At 41.8% G+C, this 16,155-nt stretch overlaps 1 protein-coding gene across 3 annotated transcripts in view; it reads right to left on the bottom strand.

The window, feature by feature from the left end:
* The window catches only part of LOC132378620 (catenin beta-1), a 42,481-nt gene continuing 26,326 nt past the window's right edge, over positions 1-16,155 (bottom strand). The window contains exons 5-16 of one of the 3 annotated variants that reach the window (XM_059945711.1): positions 10,105-10,343; positions 9,463-9,664; positions 9,242-9,386; positions 9,054-9,157; positions 8,439-8,777; positions 7,070-7,228; positions 6,864-6,983; positions 5,551-5,701; positions 2,724-2,845; positions 2,465-2,525; positions 935-1,180; positions 1-825 (exon numbers count right to left, since the gene is read on the bottom strand). In XM_059945711.1, the coding sequence (XP_059801694.1) occupies positions 972-1,180; positions 2,465-2,525; positions 2,724-2,845; positions 5,551-5,701; positions 6,864-6,983; positions 7,070-7,228; positions 8,439-8,777; positions 9,054-9,157; positions 9,242-9,386; positions 9,463-9,664; positions 10,105-10,343 (1,851 nt within the window). In that variant the 3' untranslated portion in view covers positions 1-825; positions 935-971. Of the gene's footprint in view, positions 1,181-2,464; positions 2,526-2,723; positions 2,846-5,550; positions 5,702-6,863; positions 6,984-7,069; positions 7,229-8,438; positions 8,778-9,053; positions 9,158-9,241; positions 9,387-9,462; positions 9,665-10,104; positions 10,344-16,155 lie in introns of all 3 variants that reach the window. The other 2 variants (XM_059945710.1, XM_059945709.1) reach the window with 2 other exon arrangements.

The following is a 16,155-nucleotide window of genomic DNA, read 5'->3' as shown; positions in this document are numbered from 1 at the left end:
GCAAATTCCAACCATTTTTATTTTATCAACTTATACATAAAATTAAGTAAGAGACAAAGTTCCTTAAACTGCATATAAACTTAATATTGGTGCTCTAGTAATTAAGCCACTCACACAAAAATGAAATCAGTCCAGTTTAATTCTGTTTCTACAATCGCATTTTTCCATGAAGCATCTGTGTTGCAGAATACAATAACTCAGAAGGGGTGGGTGGAAGAGTGTCCTCTCATTAAACTATAACAACCATTGCCAAATGACAGTTCTACTTAAACCCTCCTGAAAATCCCTAGTATAAAGCAATATTGATCAAACACGCCATCTCACCTGCTCGTATTAAGAGTGGACTTTTATCTAATTTCACATTTTTATACAAAAAGCTACACAGTGTTACACTTCAGAGTACAATTAAATCTATTATGAATGAATTAGTGCTCTACACAATTACTTCAGATTTTAAAAATCAGAACGGCTATTGCAATGCCACTATAACTTAAGACTACGAGACTATGTTTAAAAAATATCATTTACTGGTCTACTCTACTTCAAAGCAAGCTACATCAGTACAATTACAGAGATTTAAAAAAATAATAAAAATAATTAACAGGCAAGGCTAGAGTTTTTAATGTTCCATCTCTTGTTCCAATCTTGAGCATTCTTTAGAAGTAGGCAGCCATTTCCAAACCGCTTTGATACAAGGACCAGAACAATTGACTGTTCCCATAGGAAACTGAGCTTTGTTAGTGTCAGGCACTTTCTGAGATACCAGCCCACCCCTCGAGCCCTCTCAGCAATTCTACAGGCCAATCACAATGCAAGTTCATTCAACTGCAGAAAGAAGAAAAGAAGTTATGTGACTACAAATAAAAAAAGTTGACAGACTTAAATGGAGTTGTAAGTTGCAAACCCAAATAGTAAAGGTGATATCTTCCCATACCTTTAAATGATTGCCATACCTATAATGCAGGTTATATTTACAAGTCTGTATCAAACCAGGCCAGCTGATTACTGTCACCAGGAGGAAGCCCATCCATCAAGTCCTGGGCATGTCCAAGGTCTGGGAGCCCATCGACTGGGTACTCAGCACCAGGATGGTGACCACTCATGTCATGTTCCATCATCGGATCAATGCCCATGGTATCCTGTCCATAACCGCCTGGGTGGTAAGAACGAAAACTAGGATCTACATTCGTGAAAGGGTTTAAGAAAGTGGTCGGGGTAAGGTGGCAAAAAAAGGGCACAGAACAAATGAGACAATAAATACATCACATGGAGAAAACATTTCCCTACCTCCCAAAACTTCTGCCAAGACCAAGGCTACATTCTCCAAGCTGAGCAACCTTTCCTCTCACTTAAGTGGCTGCATACACACACTGTTGCTAACACAACACCAGTGGAGGATACAGAAAAGTAGAAGCATGGCTGATTAAGAATATTAGTGTTGGAGAATGGTGACATGGGCCAAGGGACAGAGCAACAACAGCTGGGTGTATCCTACAGGTGACCAACAAATTCAAGAGAGCAAAGATGTAGGGAGATGCATAGAGAAGTGCAAAAATTTAGCAGCACAATGAAGAGTTTCTAAAATGCACCCCAGCTAATTTGGGAGCAGAGGGCCATGAAGTTACTTTTCAGAATAAAGATAACAACAGCATTCCCAAAGGGATTGTGTCCAGATTTTTTAATTCACATGAGTCAGACAATAGAAAAAAAAATCACAATTCTATATTTGTAGACACCAAACTTAATACTTGTGAACTGCAAAGAGGATGGTGCTAAACTGAAGCAGGATAGTAAAAGATAGGCAAACATGGGGAGATGCACAGAAAAGGTTAATATAGAGAAATGTGAGGTAATGTGAAAACACATTATGAAGGGGATAGCTCTAAAAGGACAAGGTCTAATTTCTAAATTCACCCAACATCAACACTGAATTACAAATCAGATAATTTCAAGCTTACAATTCACCCAGATAGGTAATCAGGGACCAATGTGATGGAAAGCTATAGCAATATGCTCAGTTTCAATTAAACATAGAAAGCCTACAGCACAGGCCCAATACAATACAGGCCCTTTGGCCCACAAAGCTGTGCCAAACATGTCCTTGCCTTAGAAATTACCCAAGGTTACCCATAGCCCCCTATTTTTCTGAGTTCCATTTACCTGTCCAGGAGTCTCTTAAAAGATCCTATCATATCCACCTCCACACCATCGCCGGCAGCCCATTCCACGCACTCACCACTCTGTGTAAAAAAACTTATCCCTGGCATCTCTGTACCTACTTCCAAGCACCTTAAAACGGTGCCCTCTTGTGTTAACCATTTCAGCCCTAGGAAAAAGCCTCTGACTATCCACAAGATCAATGCCTCTCATCATCTTATACACCTATATATTCATTTGTTTGAATACCTTAATCATTTCTGTTTGCTCTTTTTGGAAGCGAGTCTATAGCTAAAAGCAGACGTACCATCTGGACGGTATCCAAGAGGCTCCCCCTGGCTTCCCATGTCAATTCCAAGATCTCCAGTCTGTTTGAACAAAGTTGTAAGAAACATTATATTTGCTATTGCAGATAACCTTCCAAACACTTGTTGATTTTCCCCTGAAGGAACAATGGGAAAATGTAAACCTGCACAATAATATTAACCTGTTGTTTTTAAAAATGCTAAGTTAGCATTCAAAAAGTGAGCTTGTGTAGCATGGCCAGTTAACCCTGGTAACCTTACCTCATTCCAAGCCATGGGCTCAGTTCTAAACAGAGAGCTCGTAAGCTCAACTGACAGACGCTTCTTATAATCTTGTGGTTTGTCTTCAGACATACGGAACAGCACAGCTGCAGCATAGGTAGCTATGGAAAGAGAAGATGAGGGTCATAAACCATTCCAATTTTAACTGCCATATTTAACAAACCACTGGTGTTCCAAAAAAACTTTACCAAAGAATTTATTAAAGATATAATAAACAGACAAGGATCAATTGACCACTGGAGCCCGCATTATTGTTGACTTCATGAACATTCACCTCAGCATTTCTTAAAGAACAATAAGCATCATGCCTTGATTCACCTATGGATCAGGCTTAAGTATACCAAGCTCTTTTGGATAAAAACATTCCAACAGCAGAGAGAAGAATTTCTCAGAATCCATTGTGAATGACCAAACCATTTTAAGATGTTTTACGATACCACAGTTAGAGAACGTCCTCCGTATATCTATTTTGTCCAATCTATTAAGTGTCCTGCTCTTTCTTTCTTATAACGCCAAAGCAGTCTATTTAAATTCTTTGCATCCAAGTATTAGGGACGAAGTAGACCCACTGGTTGAATTTTTTCAAAACGAACTCCAGGAGGAAAGGGGAAAATTGAAGGACAGCCAATGTGACTCCCATATTTGAGAAAAGATAGGCAGGGAAATGTTGGTTAGTGAGTATAACATCTATTGTTTGTAACATGCTAGAGACAAAAACCAGAGGAAATAAGCTGAATACTATCAAACTAGGTCAACACAGCTTTATGAAAGGTTGGAAATTGAATGAGGGTAACCTGCAGATGTCATGCATATAATTAACAAATGGCATTTGATATAATGCCACATAAGAAGCTGATCCATAAATTAGGAGTAAAGGCACTAGTGGAAAGTGGGTCAGCATGGATGAAAACTGGTTGTCACAAAGTAAAGTAAAAAAATAGATTCCATTCAGATTGCTGGGATGTAACCAGTGTGCCCAAATGATTGGTTCTTGGCCCTCAATTGTTCACTATATCCATTAATGACCTGAAGGAGGAAATAAAATGCAAGGTTTCCAAAGTTGTCAATGATACAAAAATAGGTGGAAAAGGTACATTGTGACAAGAATGTTGTGTCTGGGCAAAAAAAAACTCAAATGGAGTTTAACGTGGGGAAATCTGGTCATCCACTTCAGTTAGACAAAAAGGCAGATTAGCAATATGGAAAATGAAGGCAAATGAGTGAAGCTCAGATCTGACTACATAAATCACAATACTAACAAGCAGGTCCAACAAGTAGTTTAAGACAAACAGTATTTTATAAAACCATAAGACACAAGAACAGAATTTTGCCATTTGGCACATCAAATCTGCTCCACCATTTAATCACACCTGATCCTTCCCGCTGTCCCACCCAGCCTTCTCCCCATTACCTTTGATCCAATAAAAACCCTATTAAACTCAGCCTTAAATACACCCAACAATCTGCCCTCCACAGCTGCCTGTGGTAACAAATTCACCACCCCCTGGTTAAAGAAATCTGTGTTTCAAATAGACACCCCTCTATCCTAAGGATATGCCCTCTTGTCCTAGACTCGCCCACCATGGAACATCCTTTCCACATTAGAAAGGTTTCAGTGAGATCCTTCCCCCCCCCCCCGACCCCATCCTAAATTCCAGTGAGTACACACCCAAAACCAAACGGTCCTCATATGATACGCCTTTCATTCTTGTGAACCCTTTCCAATACCAGCACATCTTTTCTCAGATGAGGAGCCCAAAACTGTTTACAATACTCAAGGTCAGGCCTCACCAGTGCCTTATAAAGCCTCAGCATGACAACCTGCCCTTGTATTACAGACCTCCTGAAATGAATGCTATCGTGGCATGTGCCTCCTCACCACTGATTCTAACTGCAAGTTAACCTTTAGGCTGTTCTGCACAAGGACTCTCAGGTTTTTTGGATTTTCTCCCCATTTAGAAAATAGTCACACATTTCTACTACTGAAGTGCATGACCATGCATTTTCTAACACTGCACTTCATTTGCCACTTTCTTGTCCATAGCCTACTTGTCTCAACACTACCTACCTCTCCACCAATTCTATCATCTACAAACTTGGCAACAAAGCCATTCATTGCATCTGCCAAATCATTGACATAAAGAATAAAAAGAAGTGGTCCCAACACTGACACCTGCAGAACACATTTTGCCTTTATTATAATAAGGTTTGAATAGGGAAGTTTTGCTGCAATTGTATAGGTATTGGTGAGGCTGCAGCTGGTATTCTATGAATAGTTTTAGTCCCTTTTCCTGAAAAAGGATAGGATTACTTTGGAGACAGGCCAAAGGAGATACACCAGGAAAATAAATTACTAGGATGTGACAGTTGTCCTATCAATGGAAGTGAATAGTTTGTTCTGAGGGTCGTGAATCTCTGCAACTCCCTGCCAGTTCAATAGAAATTAAGGTGGACAGATAATTTGGGAGATTTTAGGATTAAGGAACTAACATAGAAGTTCAGGCCATTTGAGATCAGCCACAAACATATTGAATGGTGGGGCAGGTGGCCTGTTTCTCCTACTATTTTCCGGTGTAAATAGTTAAACCATTAGCACCCCACAAATTGCAGGAAAATACACAATCCAACATGCAAGTCTAGTGTCATAAATTCCGTTATGTCTATTATAGGAGCATTAAATGTCACATTACCACACCAGGGGCTTAGGTGCTTGTTCACATTAGGCAAGAACAAACCAGTTCATCTTGTTATACTCATTAATAGGTAGCAATCAGTCAGGTCTCTTATAACAACCATTTGCACTCACCAACACCCTCATTTCTTGAGTGCAGTAGCTCTGTCAGTGGAGCTGTTGCTCCTTCAGCCTCAATGGCTTCAGCTGCTTCTTTATCCTGAGCTAGTTCGCACAGTACACCAGCTGCCACCCTCTGGATATTTTCGATTGGAGAGTACAGCAGCTGAAAGAGAAAGCATTTTACCAAAAGGTTATTTCACTCATCGTTAAGATTAGGATTTAAGTAGGCATTTTTTAAAATTATCTAATCACCAAATGGATCAGCCAGTGTTTGTAATTGACATCTAGACAAAAACACTGCACCCTGATGAGTCTTGAAAGGGCGGATGTGAACAGGATGTTTTCTCATGGGAGAAACAAGAGCCCACTATTTAACAGTAAGACACCATTGTCTCAGAGATTACTGGGCCCTTTCATTGACTATGATTCCTTGGAATTCTTCATTAAATAGTGGAAGTAGGGGATTTGAATATGAAGACAGGCAGATTGACTTTTGATGAAGAGGGAAATAGAGGTAAATGGGAAGGTAGGTGTTGGCTACAATCACATCACCCATTAACTAGCAGACTGTACTTCAGGGGATGAATGGCTAACTGCTAATTCTTATGATTGGGTACAATTGCCCAGAGGTACAAAAATGCAGTGTAAGACTGTTGTGATATACACTTCAGACTGACACACTTCTTAAAATTGGTTGTGCAGATTTAAAATTTATTACATCACGGGGCATTAAGCAATCTCTCAAATAAAATATCCCACTGGTACTCTGTTCAAGTTATCAGTTAGCTGAAGTCATAACATGGTCAGAAATCAACACTTTCAAGGAAGAGGGGTCAAGCATATAAAATTGTTTCCTGTAAGTAGGCTCATCACTGAAAAAATGGTTCACTTATATGTTGATTTTACAACTGCATGAAAACTGTAATATAAAATCATTGAATTTTCAGAATATACCAACAACCACTGGTCTAAACAGGTTCATAACCTTAGATCAGATTGAAACACGATCAATTATTGGTGTCTGGACAAGCTTGATGAAGTAAAACTCAATAGGACTGGTGGGACAAAATGTAGTCAGTACATTTAAAGAGGCAGACTGATGGGTTCAGCACCTTATCCATGGGTTCCATTCCAATTCTGCACTTTGTTGACACCATCCACAGAGTTTGGATTAGCAGCAGGGAGTGTAAAGTCACTATACAACACCTGGTGCTTCTACAAACCATACTGGCCACCTGGTCATGCCAGAGGATGCCACCACTCATCCACCAATCCAGTGAAGAATTCAAACTTTACAGGAGCGAAGGACAAGGGAAAGGACTTACCTGGACAAAGAGTGGAATGGTATTAAGTCCTCTAATAACAATCCTGTTGTGAACATCACGGGCAAGAATATGAAGGGCTCCAGTACAACCTTCCACAATCTCTTCCATTCGCACTCCCTCCTACCAAATCAAAAGCAGAAGAAATTGTAACCATATATTCCTGTGATTTGGAATATACTTTTAAGCATGTTCTAAGATAAACTTACCACGAACTGCTGCTGTGTACCTCCCATCGATGTACGGCGCTGAGTATCCTGGTGTGCTCTCACTAACAGTTGAACCAACCTTGGAATCGCACCTTGCTCACGAAGTGGAGCATGGTTAGCTGGACACAATGCCAAGTTGCGGATCAGACCAACAGTAGCCTAATCAAGGCAGAAATCAGGAAGCCATTATGTACATAACCATAGTTAAGTGAAGATCCCAAATCTCTCAGTAACTATTTAATGCTTCAAGCAATACTGTTTCAAATATCCCCACTGGGCATATTAAGTACAGCATATTCTCAAATCCAAGCTGAATTTCATGCAGTAAATTTGTGGAAAGGATCATAAAGCAAATGACATTATGGAATGACTCATGTCAAGTTTGAAGCTATAATGGACTTTGTGAAGTAAAAGCTCACTTATACCACAACTGAAGAAAAGTCTCAAGTAAAATTAAAAATGAGAAATCTAGTCCTATCTGATGTCTTACTGGCTTAGCATGGAAAACACCAGGTATCAAATTTACCAGTCAGTACCTAATACTTGTTGGGCTTTGTGTACCTCAGTTTCTGAACCTTGAAGACCAGGAAAGTGCAAACTCAATTCCCAAGGGCAACTGCTGCACAGGCACTCAAACGCAGAGCACAGATTCTGATAGAAACTCTGAGATCCTCAAGGCCAATTCTTGTCCTTAGAGATGGAAGTATTCACAAGTACTGCCCAACCACCAAACCCCGATATTTGGAGATAAATCCACTGACAGCAAGTCTTTGGTGAAACAGGAAACTTTTATGGTATTAAGTATGAAACTGACTCCACAATTACAAATCTTAAACCAAAAAATGGGCAGAGGACAGAGGCTGCAAAAGCAGTATATCCTATTTTTAAATTAGTACCTCAGTCTTGCTCTATTGCAGAAATTTAAGGGGGCAAGAAACTATTGCAATAGCATGGAAAAGCAGCACTGTCAAGAGATTCCTATGCCCTCAAGGGTGAACAAAATTCTGCGGAACTACTTAATAGCAATAGTCATCCCAAAGTCAGGAACATTTCTTCCAACATTACTGAAGGACCTGCACTAGCTACTCAATCTAAGTTCAACAAGATCTAACTAAACTTAGAAAATTTGATACCCAACTCAAACTTGCTACGTTCTCTGGCTCAGCTCAGTTTTTTTTCATTTCTGACCATGATTTTCTTATTGCTGTCAGGATATGTGCATGTTGGCCAACACCTTTCCTATATTAAATCAGCGGCTATATTTCAGTTCTTCACTGGAAAATCCTAAAGAGAGACTTTATAAACACAAGCCTTATTTTCCAAAACATAGATGGTGCACATAATGAAAAATTCATCTGTAGGGTATTACCTTAATCAGAGGCCAGTGAGATGGAGGATGTAGAAGTTTAACTACCACAGGAAGCCCATAATGGAGTCGGACAGCATTCTGGGCCATCTCTGCATCTTGGTGCCTACTTGTTAAATGACGAAGGGCACAAATGGCAGGTTCAGTGATATCTTCTCGGTCACCAGCTCGAAGGACAGTGCGGACCAAAGCCTCAATACCTCCAACTTGACAAACCATCATCTTGTTCTTATAGTTGTTACATGTCAGGTTGGACAGAATACCTGCTGCACACGTCACAACATTGATATCATCTGATCCCAGGAGCTGAACAAGTGTCCCAAGAAGACCTTCCATTCCTTCCTAAAATAAATATTAAAAGATGCTTAAAAATAATTCAACAGCATTCCTTAAGATATCTGAATTACCAGAAATAATCAGAAAACACCAGCTACTGTGACATGTTGGACCACCTGTTCAACATTAAGTATGGCCAATACAACCAACTAAATGTCCACTTTTTGAAATCCAACTCAATTGCACTGTTATACAGATATTGATTTAGAAAGCAGTTAGTGTTCAGCTTTAAAAATTGATTATTCTTATGAAATGCGAACTTCCCTTTCACTTATTTGTTACCTGCTTAGTAGCAGCATCTGACAGGTTCCTCAAGGTCCAGAGGCAGTTCTGAACAAGTCGCTGACTTGGGTCTGTAAGGTGCAATCCGAGGGCCTGCATACCACCTACAAAAGAGTGGCAAGTAATTTAAATGTTATCTACCTGCCTGAAATCAACAGGAATAACAGCAGAACAGCTGAGCCACTCACCAGCTTCCACTATTGCTGGTTTATTGCTGGAGCAAACAGACAGCACCTTGAGTACACGGCTGGTGGTCCACAACAATTTCTCATAGGTGTAGGTTCTCATGATGTTCACAAGTGCCTGGGGCCCTCCACTTGCTAGAATGATCAACTACATAAGAAATACGACCTTTAGTGTAAATGTGCTACAACATGGTTGCTTTCTACTTTATTATTAAAGCACTTACTTTGCTTTCTTGGTTGCCATATGCCAAAATCTGAAGGCAATCTGTCGTGATGGCCAGAAATTTGACATTGGTTTTATTTAGCAAGGCAACCATTTTCTGCAGACCACCAGCCAAACGCACTGCCATCTTGGCTCCTTCCTGGTGCAGCAGAAGATTGTGAAGGGTCGTTATAGCATAGAACAGAACAGAATCCACTGGAGATCTACAAAAATAAATCCAAGTTTATCTATTAATGCTACAATATTTAAGTGAGGACTTGGATTCAATAGTAGTTATTAGCCCACCCAAGTTCTTGGTAGCAACACACACAAAATGCTGGTGGAACACAGCAGGCCAGGCAGCATCCAAAGGAAGAAGCACTGTCGACGTTTCCGGCCAAGACCCTTTGTCAGGACTTCGTCAAGTTTTTGGTAAGCCTACATCCCTGCCCCAGTGAATATTCACTAAAGCTTTAAAGCGATACAGACAAGTGTCCATTTTCTCCGTCACATGTGGCATAAGGAGCAAACTAGAAAAGGCTTACACTGACATGGATGACAGAGTTACAAAAATGATGCATTATAATATATACATCTCATCCACAAGAAACAGCAAATACAGTTCTATAGTTTTGATTTAAAATAATTTTTAATGAATACCCACCCCAGCATTTTCACCAGAGCAGGTATGCCTCCAGATTTGAAGATGGCCAGTAAGCCTTCACGATGATGTGACAGATTATGTAATGTTCCAGCTGTGCAGCGTGCAGTTTCCACATCATTAGTGTTCTGCATGGTACGGACAATAGCAGATACCATCTGAGGGGAACGCATAATGGCATGGCGAGAAGCTTCTTTCTTTGACAGCTGATGGACCATCACAGCAGCTTTATTTACCACAACCTGGAGAAGTGGAGAAATACAAATTAAAAAGACATTAGCATACAGTAGATGTAGACTTTAAATTTCAAATACAATTAAATTATAAGTTTATGGATCAGTAGCAACTATAGACTGTGAAAAATGAGGGAAATGCAAGACAGATATATTCCAAATAAGAAATTTTCGGATGGAAGGAGGACACTACCATGGCTGACAACTGAAGTCAGAGCCAAGGTAAAAGAGAGGACATACAAAGAAGCCAAGGTCAGCGGGAAAGAAAAGATGAATTATAAAAAGAAACTTGAGACTAGTATCAAAGATGATATTAAAAGGTTCAAGTATATAAAAGGTAAAAGAGTGAGGGTAGATACAGGACCAATAGAAAATGACATTGGAGATATTGTAATGAGAGATGCAGTGGTGGCAGAGGAACCAAATGCATATTTTGCATCAGTCTTCACAGTGGAAGACATCTGCAGTATACCAGACATTCAAAAACATCAGGGAAGTGAAGTTAAGTGCAGTGAAAATTACGACTGAATATGTACTCAGGAAGCTACATGGTCTGAGGGTGGATAAATCTCCTGGACCTGATGGAATGCACCCTCGGGTTTTGAAGGAAGAAGCTGCAGAGATTACAGATGCATTAACAATGATTTTTCAAGAATCGATAGATTCTGGCATTGTACTGGATAACTGGAAAATTGCAAATGTTACTCTGCTATTTAAGAAGGGTGGGAGGCAGCAGAAAGGAAACGATAGACCTGTTAGCCTAACATCAGGGGTTGGGAAGTTGTTGGAATCAATTGCTAGGGATGAGATTACGGAGTACCTGGAGGCACATGACAAGATAGGCCAAAGCCTGAAAGGAAAATTCTGCCTGACTAACCTATTGCAATTTTTTCAGGAAATTACAAGCAGGGTAAACAAAGGAGATGCAGTAGATGTGGTGTACTTGGATTTTCAGAAGGCCTCTGACAAGATGTCACACGAGGCTCCTTAGCCTAAATGGGGCAGAAAAAGTGATAAGGAGGACTCATATACAGAGGGATGGTCTGACGGAACATGGAGTTAAATGTGTTGAAAGAATAAGTAAATTTAGGAAGGACAACAAAATTCTAGGGGAGTATAGCCCGATGGGAGTTCGGGGGGCTGGGTTAAGCACAATAGGCAGCGATTCAAACAGAGAGAGGAGAAATGGGTTAAAAATTCTATATCTGAATGCACAAAGTGTCAGAAATAAGGCGGATGAGCTTGAAGCTCAGGTGCGAATGGGTAACTAAGATGTTGTTGGGATAACGGAGACATGGCTGCAGGGAGATCAGACCTGGGAAATGAATGTACAAGGGTATACGTGCTATCGTAGGGACAGAAACGTGGGCAGAGGGGTGGGGTGGCCCTGTTGGTGAGGAATGAGATCCAGTCCTTTACAAGGTGGGACATCGGGTCAGGAGAAGTAGAATCTGTGTGGATAGAATTGAGGAAAAGTAAGGGCAAAAGGACCCAAATGGGTGTTGTCTACAGGCCACCAAACAGTAGCATGGATAGTGGGTGCAAGTTGAATAGGGAGTTAACATTGGCATGTGGCAAAGGTAATGTCGCAGTAGTTATGGGGGATTTCAACATGCAGGTGAACTGGGAGAATCAGGTTGGTGCTGGACCACAGGATAGGGAGTTTGTAGAGTGCCTACGGGATGCATTCTTGGAACAGCTTATACGAGAGCCGACCAGGGACAAGACTATTCTGGATTTAGTGTTATGTAATGAAAAGGATTTGATAAGCAATCTCGCAGTAAAGGAGCCATTAGGAGGTAGTGATCACAATAAGATAAGCTTTTATCTGCAATTTGAGAAGGATAAGGGTAGCTCAGAGGTGTCAGTGTTGCAGATGAACAGGGGGAACTATGGAGCCATGAGGGAGGAGCTGACCAAAGTTGACTGGACGGATAGCCTAGCAGAAAAGACAGTGGAACAGCAATGGCAGGTATTCTTGGGAATAATGCACAAGGTGCAAAATCAGTTCATCCCCCAGAGAAAGAAGGATTCAAAGGGGGGGAAGGGGCCACAGTGGTTGACAAAGGAAGTCAGAGATTACATAGCATTAAAAAAAAGGAAATATGATAGAGCTAAGGTGATTGGGAAGTTTTTAAGGAACAACAGAACTTAACTAAAAAGACAACACGGGGAGAAAAAATGAGGTACGAATGCAAGCTAACCAGGAATATAAAGGAAGATAGCAAAAGCTTTGTTAGGTACGTGAAGAGAAAGAAGATAGTTAAGAACAATGTTGGGCCCTTGAAGAATGAATTGGGTGAAATTATTATGGGAAACAGAGAAATGGCAGAAGAATTTAATGAGTACTTTAGATCTGTTTTCACTAAGGAAGACACAAGCAATCTCCCAGATGTATGGATGGGCCAAGGACATAGGGTAACAGAGGAATTGAAACAGATTGACATTCGGAAGGAAACGGTGATGAGAAGACTGATGGGACTGAAGGCTGACAAATCCCCAGATCCAGATGGTCTGCATCCTAGGGTACCAAAGGAGGTGGCCCTGGAAATTGCGGATGCATTGGTAATCATTTTCCAATGTTCCTTAGATTCAGGATCAGTTCCTGAGGATTGGAGAATGGTTAATGTTATCCCACTTTTTAAGAAAGGAGGGAGGGAGAAAACAGAGAACTATCGACCTGTCAGCCTGACATCGGTGGTGGGGAAAAATGCTAGAGTCCACTATTAAGGATGAAATAGTGGCATATCTAGATAGCAGTGATAGGATTGGGCCGAGCCAGCATGGATTTACCAAGGGTAGATCATGCTTGACTAATCTGTTGGAGTTTTTCGAGGATGTAACCAGGAAGTTAGACAGGGGAGATCCAGTGGATGTAGTGTACCTCGATTTTCAGAAGGCATTTGATAAGGTCCCACACAGAAGATTGGTGGGTAAAATCAAAGCTCAGGGCATTGGGGGGGAAGGCATTGACATGGATAGAAAACTGGTTGGCAGATAGAAAGCAAAGGGTAGCGGTGAATGGGTGTTTCTCAGAATGACAGGTGGTGACTAGTGGGGTGCCACAGGGCTCGGTATTGGGACCACAGCTGTCTACCATTTACGTTAACAATTTGGACGAAGGCATAAAAAATAACATCAGCAAATTTGCTGAGGATACTAAGCTGGGTGGCAGTGTGACATGTGATGAGGATGTTAGGAGAATTCAGGGTGACTTGGATAGGCTGGGTGAGTGGGCAGATACTTGGCAGATGGCGTTTAATGTGAATAAGTGTGAGGTTATCCACTTTGGGAGTAAAAACAGGAAGGCAGATTATCTGAACGGTGTAGAGTTGGGTAAGGGAGAAATACAAAGAAATCTAGGAGTCCTTGTTCATCAGTCACTGAAGGTGAATGAGCAAGTGCAGCAGGCAGTGAAGAAGGCTAATGGAATGTTGGCCTTTATTACAAAGGGAATTGAGTACAAGAGCAAGGAAATCCTCTTGCATTTGTACAGAGCCCTGATGAGACCACACCTGGAGTATTGTGTACAGTTTTGGTCTCCAGGGTTAAGGAAGGACATCCAGGCTGTAGAGGAAGTGCAGCGTAGATTCACGAGGTTAATTCCTGGGATGCCTGGACTGTCTTATGCAGAAAGGTTAGAGAGACTGGGCTTGTACATGCTGGAATTAAGGAGATTGAGAGGGGATCTGATTGAAACATATAAGATTATTAAGGGACTGGACAAGATAGAGGCAGGAAATATGTTCCAGATGCTGGGAGAGTCCAGTACCAGAAGGCATGGTTTGAGAATAAGGGGTAGGTCATTTAGGACTGAGTTAAGGAAAAACTTCTTCTCCCAGAGAGTTGTGGTGGTCTGGAATGTACTGCCTCGGAAGGTAGTGGAGGCCAATTCTCTGGATGCTTTCAAGAAGGAGCTAGATAGGTATCTTATGGATAGGGGAATCAAGGGATATGGGGACAAGGCAGGAACCGGATATTGATAGTAATTGATCAGCCATGATCTCAAAATGGTGGTGCAGGCTCGAAGGGCCGAATGGTCTACTTCTGCACCTATTGTCTATTGACTGCCATCCTGTTGCACTCATATCCATCATCATGAAGTGTTTCGAGAGACTTGACATGAGGCGCGTCAAGACCCTGCTGCCCCCCTCACTGGACCCCCTGCAGTCTGCGTACCATCCCAACCGCTCAACAGACGACGCCACTGCCATCACCCTCCACCTGGCCCTAACCCATCTGGACAACAAAGTCACATACCTTCAAATGCTGTTCATAGACTTCAGTTCAGCATTCAACACAATCATCCTTCAGAAACTGACTGGAAAGCTGAGCCTACTGGGCCTGAACATCTCCCTCTGCAACTGGATCCTAGACTTCCTGACTGGGAGATCTCAGTCAGTCCAGATCAAAGGCAGCATCTCCAACACCATCACACTGAGCACAGGGGCCCCCCAGGGCTGTGTGCTCAGTCAACTGCTGTTCACTCTGCTGACCCACAACTGTGCTGCAACACACAGCTCGAACCACATCATCAAGGTCGCCGATGACACGACCGTGGTGGATCTCATCAGCAAGAACGATGAGTCAGCTTACAGAGAGGAGGTGCAGCGCCTAACGGACTGGTGCAGAGCCAACAACCTGTCTCTGAATGTGAACAAAACAAAAGAGATGGTTGTTGACTTCAGGAAGGCACGGAGCGACCACTCCCTGCTGAACATCGACGGCTCCTCAGTAGAGATCGTTAAGATCACCAAATTTCTTGTTCACCTGGCGGAGAATCTCACCCGGTCCCTCAACACCAGCGCCATAGCAAAGAAAGCCCAGAAGCGTCTCTACTTTCTGCGAAGGCTGAGGAAAGTCGATCTCCCACCCCCCATCCCCATCACATTCTACAGGGGTTGTATTGAGAGCATCCTGAGCAGCTGCATCACTGTCTGGTGCAGAAATTGCATCATCTCAGATCGCAAGACCCTGCAGCAGATAGTTAAGTCAGCTGAGAAGATCATTGGGGTCTCCCTTCCTGCCATTACCGACATTTACACTACACGCTGCATCCACAAAGGAAACAGCATTATGAAGGACCCCACGCACCCCTCATACAATCTCTTCTCCCTCTTGCCGTCTGGGAAAAGGCACCGAAGCATTCGGGCTCTTACGACCAGACTGTGTAACAGTTTCTTCCCCCAAGCTATCAGACAACTCAATACCCAGAGTCTGGGCTGACACCTTACTGCCCTATTGTCTAGTTTATTATTTATTGTAATACCTGCACTGTTTTGTGCACTTTATGCAGTCCTGGGTAGGTCTGTAGTCTAGTGTAGTTTTTTTTCCTGTGTTTTTTTACGTAGTTCAGTCTAGTTTTTGTACTGTTTCATGTAAAACCACAGTCCTGAAAAACAATGTCTTGTTTTTACTGTGTACCTTACCAGCAGTTATGGTTGAATTGACAATAAGAAGTGACTTGACTTGAAGATAAGATCCCATGGAATTACAAGAAAGTTACTAGCATGGGTGGAGCACTGACTGATTGGCAGAAAACAAGAGTGGGAACAAAGGGATCCTTTTCTGATTGGCTGCCGGATACCAGTGAAGTTCAACAGGTGGTCAGTTTTGGGACCGCTGCTTCTTACAATGTATGTCAATGAATTGGTTAAATTTACAAAGATAGGTGAAGGAGCCGGTAGTGCTGAGGAAACAGAGTCTGCAGAGAGACTTGTAGTTTAGGTGAATGGGCAAAGTGGCAAATGAAATACAATGTTGGGAAGTGTATGGTCACACACCTTGGTGGAAGAAATAAACAGGCAGACTATTATTTAGA

This window comes from Hypanus sabinus, chromosome 20 (assembly GCF_030144855.1).
Source record: "Hypanus sabinus isolate sHypSab1 chromosome 20, sHypSab1.hap1, whole genome shotgun sequence".
NCBI classification, from domain to species: Eukaryota; Metazoa; Chordata; class Chondrichthyes; order Myliobatiformes; family Dasyatidae; genus Hypanus; species Hypanus sabinus.
This window is presented reverse-complemented; position numbering and strand designations above follow the sequence as displayed.